Source organism: Pteropus alecto, unplaced genomic scaffold (genome assembly GCF_000325575.1).
Source record: "Pteropus alecto unplaced genomic scaffold, ASM32557v1 scaffold113, whole genome shotgun sequence".
In the NCBI taxonomy this organism is placed as follows: Eukaryota; Metazoa; Chordata; class Mammalia; order Chiroptera; family Pteropodidae; genus Pteropus; species Pteropus alecto.
This window is the reverse complement of record NW_006433949.1, coordinates 5,772,151-5,787,849: the sequence shown is the minus strand read 5'-3', so window position 1 is coordinate 5,787,849 and position 15,699 is coordinate 5,772,151. Positions and strand designations below refer to the sequence as shown.

At 46.3% G+C, this 15,699-nt stretch overlaps 3 protein-coding genes across 5 annotated transcripts in view; all 3 read left to right on the top strand.

Moving 5' to 3' along the window:
• Positions 1 to 2,069, top strand: part of PXN (paxillin) — a 42,054-nt gene extending 39,985 nt beyond the window's left edge. The window contains exon 12 of the mRNA XM_015586831.2: positions 1 to 2,069. This exon is cut by the window's left edge and continues 19 nt beyond it. Within this exon, the coding sequence (XP_015442317.2) occupies positions 1 to 249 (249 nt within the window). The 3' untranslated portion in view covers positions 250 to 2,069.
• Positions 2,070 to 4,675: 2,606 nt separating this feature from the next.
• RPLP0 (ribosomal protein lateral stalk subunit P0) lies at positions 4,676 to 8,627 on the top strand. Its single transcript, XM_006908608.3, has 8 exons — positions 4,676 to 4,814; positions 5,082 to 5,183; positions 6,034 to 6,209; positions 6,322 to 6,409; positions 6,530 to 6,676; positions 6,792 to 6,977; positions 7,869 to 8,009; positions 8,395 to 8,627. Exons 2-8 carry the CDS (start codon positions 5,130 to 5,132, stop codon positions 8,554 to 8,556), a joined length of 954 nt encoding a protein of 317 aa, XP_006908670.1. The 5' UTR covers positions 4,676 to 4,814; positions 5,082 to 5,129; the 3' UTR covers positions 8,557 to 8,627.
• A 1,050-nt stretch (positions 8,628 to 9,677) lies between these two features.
• The window catches only part of GCN1 (GCN1, eIF2 alpha kinase activator homolog), a 52,728-nt gene continuing 46,706 nt past the window's right edge, over positions 9,678 to 15,699 (top strand). For all 3 annotated transcript variants that reach the window (XM_006908607.3, XM_025044546.1, XM_015586816.2), the window contains exons 1-2: positions 9,678 to 9,817; positions 13,940 to 14,042. In XM_006908607.3, the coding sequence (XP_006908669.1) occupies positions 9,800 to 9,817; positions 13,940 to 14,042 (121 nt within the window). In that variant the 5' untranslated portion in view covers positions 9,678 to 9,799. The remainder of the gene's footprint in view (positions 9,818 to 13,939; positions 14,043 to 15,699) is intronic.

Sequence of the window (15,699 nt, the reverse complement as noted above, 5' to 3'; positions counted from 1 at the left end):
ATCAACGGCAGCTTCTTCGAGCACGACGGGCAGCCCTACTGTGAGGTGCACTACCACGAGCGGCGAGGCTCGCTGTGCTCCGGCTGCCAGAAGCCCATCACGGGCCGCTGCATCACCGCCATGGCCAAGAAGTTCCACCCGGAGCACTTCGTCTGTGCCTTTTGCCTCAAGCAGCTCAACAAGGGCACCTTCAAGGAGCAGAATGACAAGCCTTACTGTCAGAACTGCTTCCTCAAGCTCTTCTGCTAGGCACCCTCGTCCCTTCATCTGCCCTGTCCCCTGGCTCAGCCTTCCCAACTGCTACTGTGACCCAGAGGCCTCACCCAGGGCTGAAGGGCCAAGCCCGACTGAAACTGGAACCGTGTCCTCGCTGTGCAGGGTGGCAGGAGGGCCTCGAAGAGTCCTGCCTGCTCTTCTTCCCCCCTGCCAGAGCCTCTGGGCCTCCTCCCTCCTCTTGCAGCTCTCCCCAGGCTGCCAGCCTTCACCCTTCCTGGAGGTGGGGGCTGGAGGGCCCCACCCCACGAATTCGCCTGGCCAGGCCAGCACCCCACACTGGAGCCATCTCTTACTCATAATTCAGCAGTGGAACCAGGGGGAGGGCAGGCAGAGTCAGATGGGGTCTTTTTTAATCCTTATTCCCCACCTGACCTAATAATTATCCTTGTCCTGAGTATTGGGGGACACCTGATTCATCCAGACAATGCCAGCATAAATCCATCCATCTTAGGGTCACAGTGGCCAGGAGCCATGAAAGGTTCCTTGTGCTCCTCTTGCCCTTCCAGTCTCCCCAGGCCTGGGTGACTGTCCCCACCCCCCATGACTGCTCTGATTCTACTGAGACGGGCCTCTTCAGCAATAATATTTTATATTCACTTCCTCCGTCTCCGGGGATGGCGTGAGGTGGGGCGTTTCCCCTCGTGCCTGGACACTGTACCGACTGATAAATTTCTACACTGAGGTTTGAATTCGTATCGTCTGAGTTGCTTTTACTTCTCTATACAGGATGATTTTGAAGAGATTTTAAAGATGTCCCTTTTTGTACTCTCCACTGCCACTGGTCCTGTAGGTGACAGTGGCTGTGGCACGGGGTTTGCCTTGTACTGAGGGCTTGGGGAGGGGAAGCAATTTGTATTTTATTTTTTCTTAGCATAAGCAGGTGAACTTGGAGCAGCTCTGAAACTCCCCTTGAACTTCATGGCTCACCAGGACTGTTTTATAAACTGCTGTATTTTGAAACCCTTTCCTTACTACCCAGGCCAGCAAACTCTTAACCGAAACTGGCCTAAGGGTATAGCTTGCCCTTTTGGGCCTAGAAGTCTAAACCTCATACATCCTGTTCCTGAGGGAGGGAAAGTACACTTTTGGGGTGCTGTTTCCTGTCCAAGCCATTAGGAGCGTCCGCTCCCTTGTGAACTCTTTGGCATCAAAAAGAACCCATTGAACATTCTCAGCCTCCTCAGTGCTTTTCTGGGGCTCCTTCTACCTTCTTGTTGATTTCACCGGGCACATCACTTCTCCACATTTCCTGCCTTCCTCGGAAACTGGAGGTCTGGGGCAAAGGGCCCAGGTTGTTGCAAGGGTGCCCGATAGGATCCTGGGCAGAGGGACAGGATCCTGCCGGAGCCATGGGAAGACCCCAGAGCTTTTCCCCCCAAGAATGAAACAGAAGCAGGCAGGCCTGGGGTTCCTGGTCAGCAGAAAGGGGCCCCGGTGGGGTCTAAAGGAAGAGCCAGACCACTCCATTAGCCTCATAGCAAAGGCTGAGCGAGCTGGGGTCTCGGAAGAGAGTCCCTCCTTCATGGCAGGGCTGGGAGCAGCCAGGCCTGAGGAGGACAGCTAGGCCCCTCCGAAGGTCTGACGTCTCCACTTCCACCCATAGGCCTTATTGCTGTTTACAGTGACCTGTCCCAGGCCCCTCTCCTAGAGGACTGGGGCTTCTGGGGTCCACCCTCTGGGTCAATGGTTATTTGATGATTTGATTTTAATTTCTTTCTCTGTAAACTTTTAACTTGGCTTTTCCTCATTTCAATTCCTGTGATTTATGCCAATAAAGTTTGCCATTATTTTGACCTGTGCTAGTGCCTTTTATTTGTGGTCTGAGATAACAGCTTAGTCCCAGAAGGGAGAACAAACCCTCCCAGACTCACAAGTGCAGTTTGAGGGTAAATCACTGACACTCCCTTATTTGAGGCAAAAAGCCCTGGGAATGGCATACCCTTGGCCCAGAAGACACTGGTCTGTGGCCACGGGTCCTGCTGGCTCCTTGTGTGAGCTTTGTTGGTGGGGGAATGCTGGGGAGCAGCCTTATTGGGCCTGCTTGGGTCAGGCCCTGACCTACCTCCTCTGCTGTGATTCCCTGAGGCCATCCTCGCATAGGCCTGTGGGTGGCTTTACACTCACTCGCAGATGGGGAAAGAGGTTCAGAGAGGAGAACCAACATGCACAAGGCAAACCTCTGAGTGAGTGCAGACAGGATATGAATCCAGGGCCTGCTTCTGCCTGTGTTCCTGCATTGACCAAATGCCACCCCCGCAACGTGTTGGCAGAAGACTGGGTGTAGAACCTTCCTAGTTGAGGAAGCTGATTTACCGTTGACGATTGGTCTCTACTGCTCCCTGGTGGTCATGTTCATATTTGCATGCTTCCTTGCTCTTGTCAGAACCCGAACTCCAGTCCTGGGCCCCAGGGGAGCTTCCTGGGCAGTTTGTTCCCCTTTAAGCTTTCACAGCTTTCCTGTTGTTTGGAATGGGCCTCCCAAAGCAGCATGTTGAATTCTAGTCTGAACTGTGCCCATTTCGTAGTGAGCTCAGAAGTGAAAATTACCTTCAACCTTCACCCAAAAATAATAATTTGGTTTATTCTTCCAGCCCATGTCGGATTTATTTTATTTATAGAAGTAGATATGGTGCATTTCCTCGTAATTTGCTTTTTCACTCAAGGATGCTCTGAGTATTTTCCTATGTCAATAAATATAGAACTGAGTCATTTTTTAATGGTTTCATGGTATTCCATTATATTGATGTACTACAGTTAAAGATGATATTTATATCACCGGAGCCAGGATGTCCTTGAAAAGGTACCATGTGCATATGTATATACTTGGAAAAGTGCATTTAGGGGGAAGAAAGTCTCAGGTTTTGGAAGGAACTATAGCATAGTGAGGCCCATGGGCTTTGAACTTGCTTTGAAATTTCAGTTCTGAAGCCATCATTTACTGGCTCAGGGACTTGGGCATATTATTTAACCTCTTCATGAATTTTCTCATCGATAAAATGGAAATAATGAAACTACCTCCTTAGGGGATCGTTGCAAAGATTAACGCGGTAATATGCACAAAGTACCTAGTTCAATGTTGAGCATGCAATAGTACCTTGTCTTTGAAAAGGGATCTTAGCAGTAACTGATTCCAGCAGTTCTGGAAACAGGCTCATCATCAGAGGCACTAGGAGGCCTTAAAACAAAATCAGAGATTTCTAACTTGGTCAAGTATAAAGGGTAGAGATAGGAAGAAATGCCCCATCTGCCCTAGGATATGAGCTCATTCATAAAAAAAAATTGATATAGCACAATTGTTCAAATAAGTGTTGAATGAACGTATAATAAAAGAAGCTAACATTTAGTGACTTCCTTCTGCATTCCAGGAACTGTGTTAAGTCTTCATACATATCTCATGTAATCCTCATAACAACTCTGGAATATGGATACCATTATTATCCCCATTTACAGATAAGGAAAGGGAAACAGGATGTCTGCAAGGTGAAACCACTTCCCAAGATAACATAGATAGCAAGTGGCAGAACAAGGATATGGATCCAGGTCCTCTGACTGCAAACCATTCATTCATTCATTCATTCATTCATTCATTCAACAAATATTTATTATATGCCTACTATGTGCTAGGCACATGGTAGGCATTCTTGCAGGGACAAACAACAATGTAATAAACTACACAGTGTGGAAGGTGTAAGTGCTATGGAAAAAGTAGAACAAAGTAAGGGGGAAATGGAGTGGATTTATTTCTTATTTTTTAATTTAGTTTCGTTTTTGTAATTTTATATAGGACAATCGTTGGGCAGGTGACATCTGAGCCAGGACTTGATGGAAATGTTAACTCAGGTGGATATTGGCAAAGAGCCTTCCAAGAACAGGAAATGGCTAGTGCAAGAGCCCTAAAGTGGAAATGTTGTCTGGCTGGAAGGGAGTCCGTAGGAAAATACGAGATGAGATTACAGGGGTAGAGATAGGGAGCAGATCATGTAGGACCTTGTAGGCAGTTTAAATTTTAGGCTTTTTACTTTGAGGGAAATGGGAGCCTTTGAAGAATTTTGAGCAGATGGGGAAATGATCCGACTTAGGTTTTAAAGGACCCTTCTGTTTTGGCAAGGGGAAGAACAAACTTTAGAGACGAGACCATTGTTTCTAAGGCATATGCAATAATTTCTCAGCCCCGTGTCATATACTCTTTAATTTGAGACAGGGACAGATTGGGGGAAAATGGGGACTCTTGAGTTCACGAACTCTAGCGCCTACACGAAAGCAGCTCCAGTCCAGCAGAGGGAAGCAGCTCTGAGAAAGCTCCTCCACCGCAAGGTAGCGCTTTCTTAACTTCCTCATTTAAAGGCAGTTTCCCATAGGCTGGAGTGGCAGCGATGTCATCCAATGGCTGTCTAGACGAATTCTACTTCGTCAGACAGGCGTCAGCACCAGCCAATAGGTTGGGGCGTTGTCTGAGGCTCATGAACGGCCCCTTCATCCGCATATAAAAGGTGCGCGCCGGCGCGGGGCCTTCCTCTCGCCAGGCGTCCTCGTGAGAGGTTCGTGTGCCCGTGCAGTGGTGCTGGAGGCTGGCGCGGGAAAGATGGGCGTCTTTGGTGGGGGCGATTTGGGGTCGCAGGGGCCAGGCTTACTCAACTTGGGACCTCCGCAGCAGCGCGCGCTTCCGGAATGGAGGCGGCGGCAGCGGCAGGCCAGGCCGGCGGGCGCTCACGCGTGGCCTGCTCTGTGTAGGCCTCAGGCTTGGAGTCCCGCGAGGCGGGGGGGGGACTGGTCTCAGGGTGTCTGAGCGCCCTCTCTCTCCTCAGTGACACCGTCTTTAAACCCTGTGTGGCAATCCCTGACGCACCGCCGTGATGCCCAGGGAAGACAGGGCGACCTGGAAGTCCAACTACTTTCTTAAGATCATCGTAAGTGCAGGGTGGGTCGCAGCCACCCATTATGCTTCCTCGGCTCCAGGCACTAATAGGGACAATCTGCCTTTAGCTGTCCGCCTGCTCCGTGCTAGCTGCTGAGTTAGGCCATTTTAGGCAAGTCTCCTTTAACCTTAACAATTTCCTGAGATGTCGCCCCTGCCCCACTTGTTCCAGATAAACAGGCTCAGGTGGGTTAAGTGGCTCCTGAGATAACAGCATTCATACTCAGGTCTGTCTGGCTTCCGAATTGCTTGTCATACTTTTACTCCTCCGCCTCCATCTTTGGGGAAGGTCTGAGGCAGTGAGTGACATGTAAATGCAAGTTGTGGCATAATTCGGTCTTGTCAGTAAATTGAACGTTGTCTTTAGGAAGGCCTTGAGGTGGGTCATTTTTGCCCAAAAATTCTGATCATGCTTCATTGTAGAGCTTAGTCTATATCCTCCTTCATTTATCATGAAGTTTTTCAGACACAACTGTTAATGCAATAGTCCTATCTGCAACCTAGATTTTACAACTAATATTTTGTATTTCTTGTTGTCTTTTGCATACTGTAAATTCAGCCTTTTTGGGAAGTTTTTTTCTGTTAACTCAGCCATTTTACTGAATCAAAGTTTTGATTGAATGTACATATCCAATTTTTGTCATTCATACACAGCAAGCAAATCTTTGACAAATCTGGTAGTATTACAACTTACGTGGCTTCCAGTGGGAGGAATTGGCCTGATCTCTGAGTCATTTCAAAAGCATAGAAGAAAGGGAGTAAGAAGGAAACAAGCCATTTTGGGGTTTGATTTCTCCTAATTTTTTTCCCTTCTTTCCTCTTGTTAAACTTTGTTTTTGTAGCAACTTCTGGATGATTATCCAAAATGCTTCATTGTGGGAGCAGACAATGTGGGCTCCAAGCAGATGCAGCAGATCCGCATGTCTCTCCGCGGGAAGGCCGTGGTGCTGATGGGCAAGAACACCATGATGCGCAAGGCCATCCGAGGGCACCTGGAAAACAACCCAGCTCTGGAGAAGTCAGTTAATTCCCTGGGCATCTTTGTCTTTCCTTTTCTGTGCCCTTCTCCCTTTTCCTGGATAAGAATGGTGCTGAAAGGTGACCGTCTCTCTGTAAACTTCTCTTTGTAGACTGTTGCCTCATATCCGGGGGAATGTGGGCTTTGTGTTCACCAAGGAGGACCTCACTGAGATCAGGGATATGCTGCTGGCCAATAAGGTAAGAGGAGAATCAGGTTGGCTAAAGAGACTTTATCAGTTTTGGTTCCTGAAGAGGAAAATTGACCATTCTCAGTGTGTATTTGTGGAGAGATTTCTCATGTTTCTTGTTTTTGTTCAGGTGCCAGCTGCTGCCCGTGCTGGTGCCATTGCCCCATGTGAAGTCACTGTGCCAGCCCAGAACACTGGTCTGGGGCCCGAGAAGACCTCCTTCTTCCAGGCTTTGGGCATCACCACTAAAATCTCCAGAGGCACCATTGAAATACTGGTGAGTGGACCTGGCTTACCAGTGCTAGCCACGCCAGTAGTGGGGACTCCCCTTGGTGGCCATGGATCTGTTGGATGTTCAGGTGTTAACTGCCAACTGTTACCTTGTTCTTCAGAGTGATGTGCAGCTGATTAAGACTGGAGACAAAGTGGGAGCCAGCGAAGCCACACTGCTGAACATGCTGAACATCTCCCCTTTCTCCTTTGGGCTGATCATCCAGCAGGTGTTTGACAATGGTAGCATCTACAACCCGGAAGTGCTTGACATCACAGAGGAAACTCTACATTCTCGCTTTCTGGAGGTACATGATGCCCATTCCAGGTCCTTACATTAATGGTTGAAAGCATGTCTAGCTTCAGACTGAATTCTGGTCATCTAATCGAAACCAGCTGTGTAACCAAGGACTGTTTAATCTGTTTACTTCAGTTTCTTCATTTGTAAAATAGCAAGAGTCATATAAGATTGTTGAAGATTAATGAATTAATAAGTAAAAGCCTTAGGACAGTGCTGGGCTGTTCTAAGGCCTGCCATAAGACATGAGATGAGCTATTTTTTGGAAATCTCACTACTGGATGAAATATTCACATCTGGAATTTAACATTTTTCTCTTGTGGCACTCAACAGTTAATGTTAACAGTTATATTTTTTTACAAAGTGGTGGCTTTTGAAGTAAATCCCATCATTATGGTATAGGGCAGGGATTCCCAACCCCTGGGGTCGGTATGGTCTGTGGCCTTTTAGGAATCAGGCTGCACAGCAGCAGCTGAGCTGCAGGCCAGCAAGCGAAGCCTTTTAGGAATCAGGCTGCACAGCAGGAGGTGAGCTGCAGGCCAGCAAGCGAAGAGCAAGAGAAGCTTCATCTGTATTTGCAGCCTCTCCCTAGCACTAGCATCACCGCCTCAGCTCCACCTCAGATCATCAGCATTAGATTCTCATAGGAGCACTGGTCCCTGGCGCCAAAAAGGTTGGGGACTGCTGGTATAGGGAATACCCTTGTTGGGAATAAGGGCAAAAAGCATTTATAAATTAACTGGGTCTGCATTGCCTTGCCAGAGGTATTTGGTGTGAAGTGTCCCATGTGAGACTAAGATGCTGAGCTAGCAAGTCTTGTCAGTCACTGAGCTTTGTTTGGACTTCACTGTCTTTTCTGTACGACATCTCACCAAAAACGTATTTTTCTTTGCCTACACAGGGCGTCCGCAACGTTGCCAGCGTATGCCTGCAGATTGGCTACCCAACTGTTGCATCAGTACCCCATTCTATCATCAATGGGTACAAGCGGGTTCTGGCTTTGTCTGTGGAGACTGATTACACCTTCCCACTTGCTGAAAAGGTAAAAAACTTAACCAGGACCACAGTTAAGTTAGTTACCTGGGGTAACTAACAGGCCTGCCATAAGACATGAGATGAGCTATGCTGTTATGATCAGATTCTATATAGCAGATAGTTTTTAAAAGTATATTTGAGAGTTTGGGGGCAGGGGAGGTGTGTCCTTGACTAGATATGACAAGAGATTCTATTCTAGGAGGGGTTAATAGGTGAATGTTTGGCCTAAGTTCACCAGGCCATACCCAAATTGTCCTGCCTGGTCACTTCCAGAGAAGGCTTCACTGGCTTGGAAGTTGTTGGCTGTTAAACCGAAGCTCTACAAAGGCTGATGGGTTGTGGGTAGTAGGGGTTATGGGTGACCATTTTGACCATGAACTTTTCCCCATCAGGTCAAGGCCTTCTTGGCTGATCCATCTGCATTTGTGGCTGCTGCACCTGTGGCCGCCGCCACCACTGCTGCTCCTGCTGCTGCCGCAGCCCCAGCCAAAGTTGAAGCAAAGGAAGAGTCGGAGGAGTCGGACGAGGATATGGGATTTGGTCTCTTTGACTAAACACCAAAAAGCAACCAGCACAGCCAGATTTATTTGTGAAACAAGGAAATAAAGGCTTACTTCTCTTAAAAGTCTCTGAACTCTTCATTTTGCGTATTTTGAAGTTTACAGCATTGTATGCTAGAAACTAGAGTCGTGGAAGAACCCTATATAGATCTTTATTTGGAGATGACATTTGGGTGTCCTCTTTGTAAGTGAAATACTGTTCTAACATCTGATATTTTTTCTAGGCTCAGCATTTTTTATTATACCAGAATTCTTATTTCTTTGGCCATCTAGCCACTAGCCTGGATCTAAGATACTTTTGAGTAGGTTTAGTGTGAGTTGAGATAAGCACTCAATGCCAGGGTTTTTCAAACTGAGTGGTGATCCAATTCACCATAAATAGGTGGTGACCATTTTGAAGAGATTAAGCATCTGATTGCTGAAAGGATGAGTTGCGAACCTCAAATCTGCACTAGGTAATGACGTAAATGAATATGTTGTAAAGAGGTCTCTGCTTAACAGTCTGAATGCCACTGCTAATAGAGGGCCAATAACTAAACTGCAGCTTCCATTCTCTAGGCTGTAAATAGAGTTGGCAGATGTGCACCCTAAATGAAATTCAGACAAGCCTCCGTAGATATGAGGCCCTTTCCTTACTCCAGCCTTCTACTCTGTAGCCTTGGCTTAAGCTCTCGGCCTAGAGCACCCAGCATTTCCCCTGGGCAGGCTCCTCTTGGCTCCTCATTCCTTCCCTGACAGCTGTATCCACCCTTGTTTCCTATGTCCTACATCATCTATCGCTGGGTTACAAATTCTTTGAGGCAGCACTAGTTTGCTGTCTTTATCTAGTTCAGTTCCTGCCATCTAGGAAACGACACAACAGTCTTCACTCAGGAAGGGCCCCCATGGGGGGTCCGTCCTGGACATGTGGACTCAAGTGGGTTGGAGGCTGCAGGGCCGTCTCACGGCGTTACGGATCCTCGAGACTAGTCTGCCACGAGGCCAGGCTGAGAGGGGCACCGGGACTCCGAGGCTGAAGGGCGGGCCCTGGGGAGGAGGTCTTTATGGCCCCTGGCGCGGGCCCAGGAGCCCGATCTCACTGCTGGACTCCAAGCCTGGCCTGTGTTGCGGCGACCGCCGTCCCGCCCGGGGGCGCCAGGCCCTGGCCCCAGCGTCCTCCTGGCCTCGCCCTGCTGCGTGGGCCCGCGCTGTGACCCGGAAGCGCTCCGGAAGCGGTTCCGGAGCCAGCGCCGGTAGGATGGCGGCGGACACGCAGGTGAGGCGGGCAGCTGCGGGGCCAACGCGGCCAGCGAATGGGTGTGGATGGCGGCCGCGGGGCCGGACCGCTTGTGCCGCTAGCGTAGGAGTGTGTGGGGCGGCGGCTGCGGAGAGCGCGGCCCCGGGGCCGTCTCGGGCCGGCTTCTCACGGCTTCGGCTCCGAGTTCGGCCCGGCACCCCGGCCCGAGCGGCGCAGAACGACCCCGGGCTCGAGGCAGGAGCTCCGGCCTCGGCTTCGGCAGCTGGAGCCGGGCAGGCCCCTTCCCGACCCTTAGCAGAAATTCACCTTTCAGAGACTCTGCCCTATTTCTCCGAAGCCCTCCCGCAGTGAGCCAACCCCAACTCTTTCTTAAACTTAGCGTTCAGCGAATGTTTCTGGAACACCTACTACGTGCAGGAACTTACAGCATAGGTTTTGGATTCATACCGATCGGAGTTTGAGCCCCATCTCGTCCATTTTTATGAGACGCTTAACCTCGCCAAGTCTGTCTTTGCATCTATCAAATGGGCCTTAAATAATACGATTGTGTAGGGTTGTTGTGAGGATTTAATGAGATAAAGTAGGGCTCCTTATCCGTTGGTTGGCCTTACTAGGTCCAAGCTTAGATAAATACTTAGATAAATGCCTAGGAGGGGTTTTGTCACCCTTGAGTGTTGTCACCTGTGGGGTACCTTGTAGTTCAGGGAAAGTACTTAGGAAAACCTTTTTGTTCCAGACTCGTTTGTAGTGTATTTTAGAGTGAAAAGACAATATTAAGGGGGAAAAGAAACAGGTGTCCACAGGACAACTTGGCTTACTTGGGTTTCCATGGTGAGGAGATTAATCGATTGTGATATGATGGCCCTGCTGCCACAGTGTCCAGGTAAAGGGAGCATTCAGAAGGTACTTATTGAGAGTGTCCTGTGCAAGGGGCTGGTAATTTGTCTTAAGTTGTGTTATAATTTGTTTCAAGTTGTATTATTTTGAAAGCTTAGTCTGTTGGGTATTTCTAAAGGGGTTGGAGGAACACATGTTGAATTTTTAACATTAATACTCAAGTGAAAAAAAAATCTCAGTATAGTGGTCTCTAGCTATGTGGCTAATAGCCAAATGGCTACTCAAGTTAGTTAACATTACTGAAATTAAAAATTCAGTTCTTCAGTTGCACTAGCCACATTTCATTGCTTGGGTAGCCACATGTGCCTAGTAATTCCTGTATTGGATAGTGCAAAAGAACATGTCCATCACAGAAAGTTCTAGTGGATAATGCTACTCTGGAGAGAAACCTGTGAACTTTAATGCTGTTTGTAGCTAATCTCACCAACTAGTGACTTTTCTAAAGATTTTTAGTGTGCTCTTTCTCAGTTTTGTTCCAAAGGGGTCTCCAGTGGTTAACATTCGTTTTCTAATTAAGAGAATTGAAGCCGAAAGAAAGCTCTTTCATCTTCCTGAGGGAAACTATTGCCAGGAATTTAATATCATTGTGGAAAGACAGTTGTGTGGGAATTCTAGGTAGAAGGTAGATTGTATATGTGATGTTTTCTTACTGTCTCTTCAAATCTCAGTAAAACTAGTAAAGGGGTTTAAAGAAATAGTCCCACAACGATTGGGAGAATGGGGAGCAGACAACAGCAAACTTTTGGAAGCTAGAAAATGATGAGTGGGAAAGGATTTAGCAGACCCAAGGAAAATCAATTCTAAGCCAACATTTATGAAAGCTGAGAACCAACCCAGTTTCTGTCGTGGAATCTCTGACAGGTGGGAATTGGGAGTATCAGCTAACCTCTGCAAGTGAGGGTGAGTGGGGAGAGGCTAAGCTAGGAGGATTAGTTGAAAACCATTTGCAGATGCAGTCAGATCCCCAGCTTTTTTTACCTCGGCAAAAGATTGGATATTTTCTTTCTCATGAGTGTAAAACAGAATACCTGGGAGGGCTAGTGCAGGAGGTCCAATATCCAAGGAAATCATCAAGAAAATAATTCAAAAAATGTTCCTGAACTGGAAGATGTATTCCAGACCAAAAATGCTCAGCACAATGGATGCAAATAGACTCACGACAAAGCACATTCGTGTGAAATTTTAGAACTCTGGACACTTAAAGAGAGAGATGGTAGAGAGGCAGTAAAGTATGAAGCTAGAACATTTTCAGACTTGCAGGGACTTCACAAAATAGAAGATGTGCTTCACCCAAACACAAGAAAGATTACATTTTCAGAGTGATAAACTGCATTCTCACTATAAGGATCACTTGCCAAATTGGGGCAGTTCAGAAGATGTTGAGAGAGACTTCTTTGGGAAGACTGAATTTGGTAGAATACCTGATGTGCACAAATGTATCGAGATTGAGACAAGTGGCAAAAATTTGGGGATTGGATTACTAATTAGAACAGGTAAAACAAGTCAAATCGAGGTAAAGTGGGAAAGAGCAATTATTAACTTGAGGGTTAAAGAGCTGTGCAGGATAGTAAACACAGTTTATTAAACGGAAGTTGAGTACCATTTACATGTAATATAAACACTGACTACTGAGCTGGCCCATATTATGAAGGCGAGGAATTAACATTGGGCAAATGGGGAGGGTGTATGGTGGGGTTGGAGAAGGAAAGAGAGCAACAATGGAAAAGCAGTAAAGCGGAAAAATCAACAAATAGCAGCACGAGCAAGTTATTTAAAGATACAGAGATAACTATCAAAATAATCAGCCAGAATTGGGGAAAGAGGTTACCTTTGGGAAATAAGGGCAGGGGACTGGTCTTTATAGCAAACCTCCCAGAACTCTGACTCTAATTACATGCACGTGTGACTGTAAAGACACAAGATACCATTAAGTCATTTATATAGAAGACAGTTTTAGACGTGAGTTCATTCATTGCCAATAGAATTATAGTAGGGATTTAAGTGTAAGAAAAACATTTTTTTTCTCTGTGCACCCTTGAATCTTATTTTACTAATAAGGCCTGTCTGAATTACACTCAAAAGAAAAAGATGACGACACCAGTGCTAGTTACTTGGATCTTATTATGCCCTGCTTCACTCATGTATCCACGACCTGCCCACTTTGTAGCTTATAGACTATTGCTCAGGAGCAGATTCAGGAATATTTGCAAATTGCCCTCTCTGTGCAGGGGATGCAGCTGTGGTAACTGGGATGGTGGTTGAAAGCCAAGGACTTGTTAATCATCAGTTTATAGACTTGTTGGTTTCGGTTTTAGTTTAAAAAATGCAGGTGCTGTGGCTCTCAACTCCAGTCGAGCAGTGGCTTCCCCTCTTGGAGTTAGTTCCTTCTCCATTGTCGTCTGTAAATTGGGGACACTGCTGCCTACCTCGAAGGCTGGTTGATAGTAGTGGCTGACTTTGTGCTTGGAATGAGAGTAAATGTTCTACATACATGATCTCACATGTATGTAGTCATATGAGCCATAACATTCATGAGGTAGGTGATGTTATCTGCATTGTATAGATGGGGAAACTGAAGACCGAGGAGATGACATAATTGGACTGAATGTCCGTAGCTAGTAAGAGGCAGAGCTGGGATTCAGTCTCTTAACCTTTCTTCATCCTTTAGCCACTGTCGTTATGCTTCGCTATTGACTTGCCAGGGTACTGACATTCCCCTTGTGGGAGGTTTACATGAGTTAGTATAAAGGGGACATATACAGCACATAGTAGGTCTTCACTAGAATTTATATGATCCTGAATGCTTTTTTTCCTGTCCCAAGGTGTTTGCCTTTTGTCTTGCCTCTTTTTGTCCAAGTATAAGTAATGTATATTGACCAGTTGACTGGTTGGGTTAAAGCAGTACATCTCAACTAGGGGTGATTTTGCCCTCCCCACTTTCCCGCATCTGACAACATTTGGAGACAATTTGGATTGTTACAACTGGGATGGGAGGAGTTTCCAGAGGGCTGCTACTGGCATCTCATAAATAATGTCCAGGAGCACGGCTCAAAAATCTTTCAATGTATAAAGCTAACCCCTGACAACGAAGAGTTATCTGGCCCCAAGTGTCAGTAGGGTGGAGGCTGAAAAACCCTGGGTTAGAGAGCTCTTCACTGAATTCTGCGTCTCCCTTCCCCAGCACATGCACACTCATTGTTTTGTAGTCTGACGAAATTTTCTCTGTGGGCTTGGTCTTCACAGGTTTCTGAGACACTAAAGCGTTTTGCAGGGAAGGTGACAACAGCCAGTGTGAAGGAGAGGAGAGAAATCCTCAGTGAACTGGGGAAATGTGTTTCTGGAAAAGGTATTTATTTTCCATCCTTATGGCCTAGAGACGATTCCATTTCAAAATGAATTGTTTTCTGTTTAGAACCATGGCCTTCTTTTCCACTCCTTGCAACAACTTCTGCCTTTACATTCTGTATTTGCTTGTTATAATCTTCATTGAAACATTTGGATTAGTAGAGAGTTTATCCATTTAGGTGCCAAAGCTTTTTATAGTTTTCACCATTTTGATTGGAAACAGTTCTAAAAGATACCAACAGTCTTTCTTAAGTAATTTACTGGATGCAAAAACATTTCCCTTATGACTCAGGGCACCATTTTTCCCAGTCTGTGTTCCATAGAAGTCAGCAAGATGGTAACGGGCGATTGTCTAGTAAAGGATTCCAAGGTCAGACAAGTCTGGGAGATGTCACATTTTCCAGTGCCTTCTGGAAGATTCACAACATATTCTAGGAAGGTGTTTTAACTTTATTAAGCTTTCTTTAATCCCACGTTTTCCATATAGTCATCCTGATTTTGTACCATAACTGGAGCTATCTATTAGGGTATATAAGACTAGTTTGCCTTCATGTAATACATCCTAATTAGTTTTCAAGTTTCCTCTTGGTGTGTTTTTGCTACACAGCATTAGTTCTCAAAGTATGGCTCCTAGGCCAGTAGCATCAGCATCACCTCAGAACTTAATATACAAATTCTCAGCTCCACCCCAGCAACTCAGATTCAGAAATCCTGAGACTGGAGCCCAGCATCTGTGTTTTGACAAGCCTAGTTTGCTGAAGTTAGAGAACCATGGCTGTATAGAGTCGTGTCTTTCTGTCAGCTTTCACTTCTTATTGGTCAGGAGCCTGCTTTTTATAACTCACCCAGGTTCTCCTTTGCTGCATCTGATCTCCTGTCGCCTGGTAACATACCCAAGCTTGTTAAAGTTGTTTGAAAATGAAATGAATTGCTCATCGTGAGCTTCTAAGAGATTCTCCTCTATATTAATGCTTTACTGTATGACTTTTATGGCGCCTTCAAAAATCTTTTTGGTCACTTTTCTCAGCAGGATTCTAGTTAGAAAAGGCTGCTGTGTGACAAGTTACTAGCTGTATACACATGAACCATAATGGTCGACTCTCCCTGCTAAATGACTGCTGAATACTACACTTACCCCCATTTTATGGAGTAAGGCGTTTGATGTGTATGGGTGAAGTTTATAAACTACTCAAGACCTTTTCAGGGAGATTTTATTTTATTCTTCAGTCTCCCTGAAATTCTACAATTCAGAGTGAATTACATTTGTAAAATGTTTGTAGCCTTTGGTGTACAGGCTGATGGTGGGAAGTTAATTACCCCCTCATGAAATTGTTAGTTCTCAATTTTATAATATTCTGAGTAAGCAGGGGCCATTGCATAGTGATTATTATTCTGGCCTCTCCTTTTGTTGGTGTAGCAGAAAACCAAGTGAGTTAACCAAAGGTGGGGGCAGATATATTCAGCCAGGCTGCGGAGTTGGACTTTCTTAGATCTGTCTAATCCTACGTGCACATGATCAGCATGGCTCAGCCCAGCCTGGCTTGGAGGCCTCGGAGGCTCACCTCAGTCCTGCGTTCATGTACTTGAACCCTTGGACGCTGATGCAGCATCTCCTGTGCCTCATCTCTCTAGTCACAGGCCTCTAGTGTAGCAGTCAG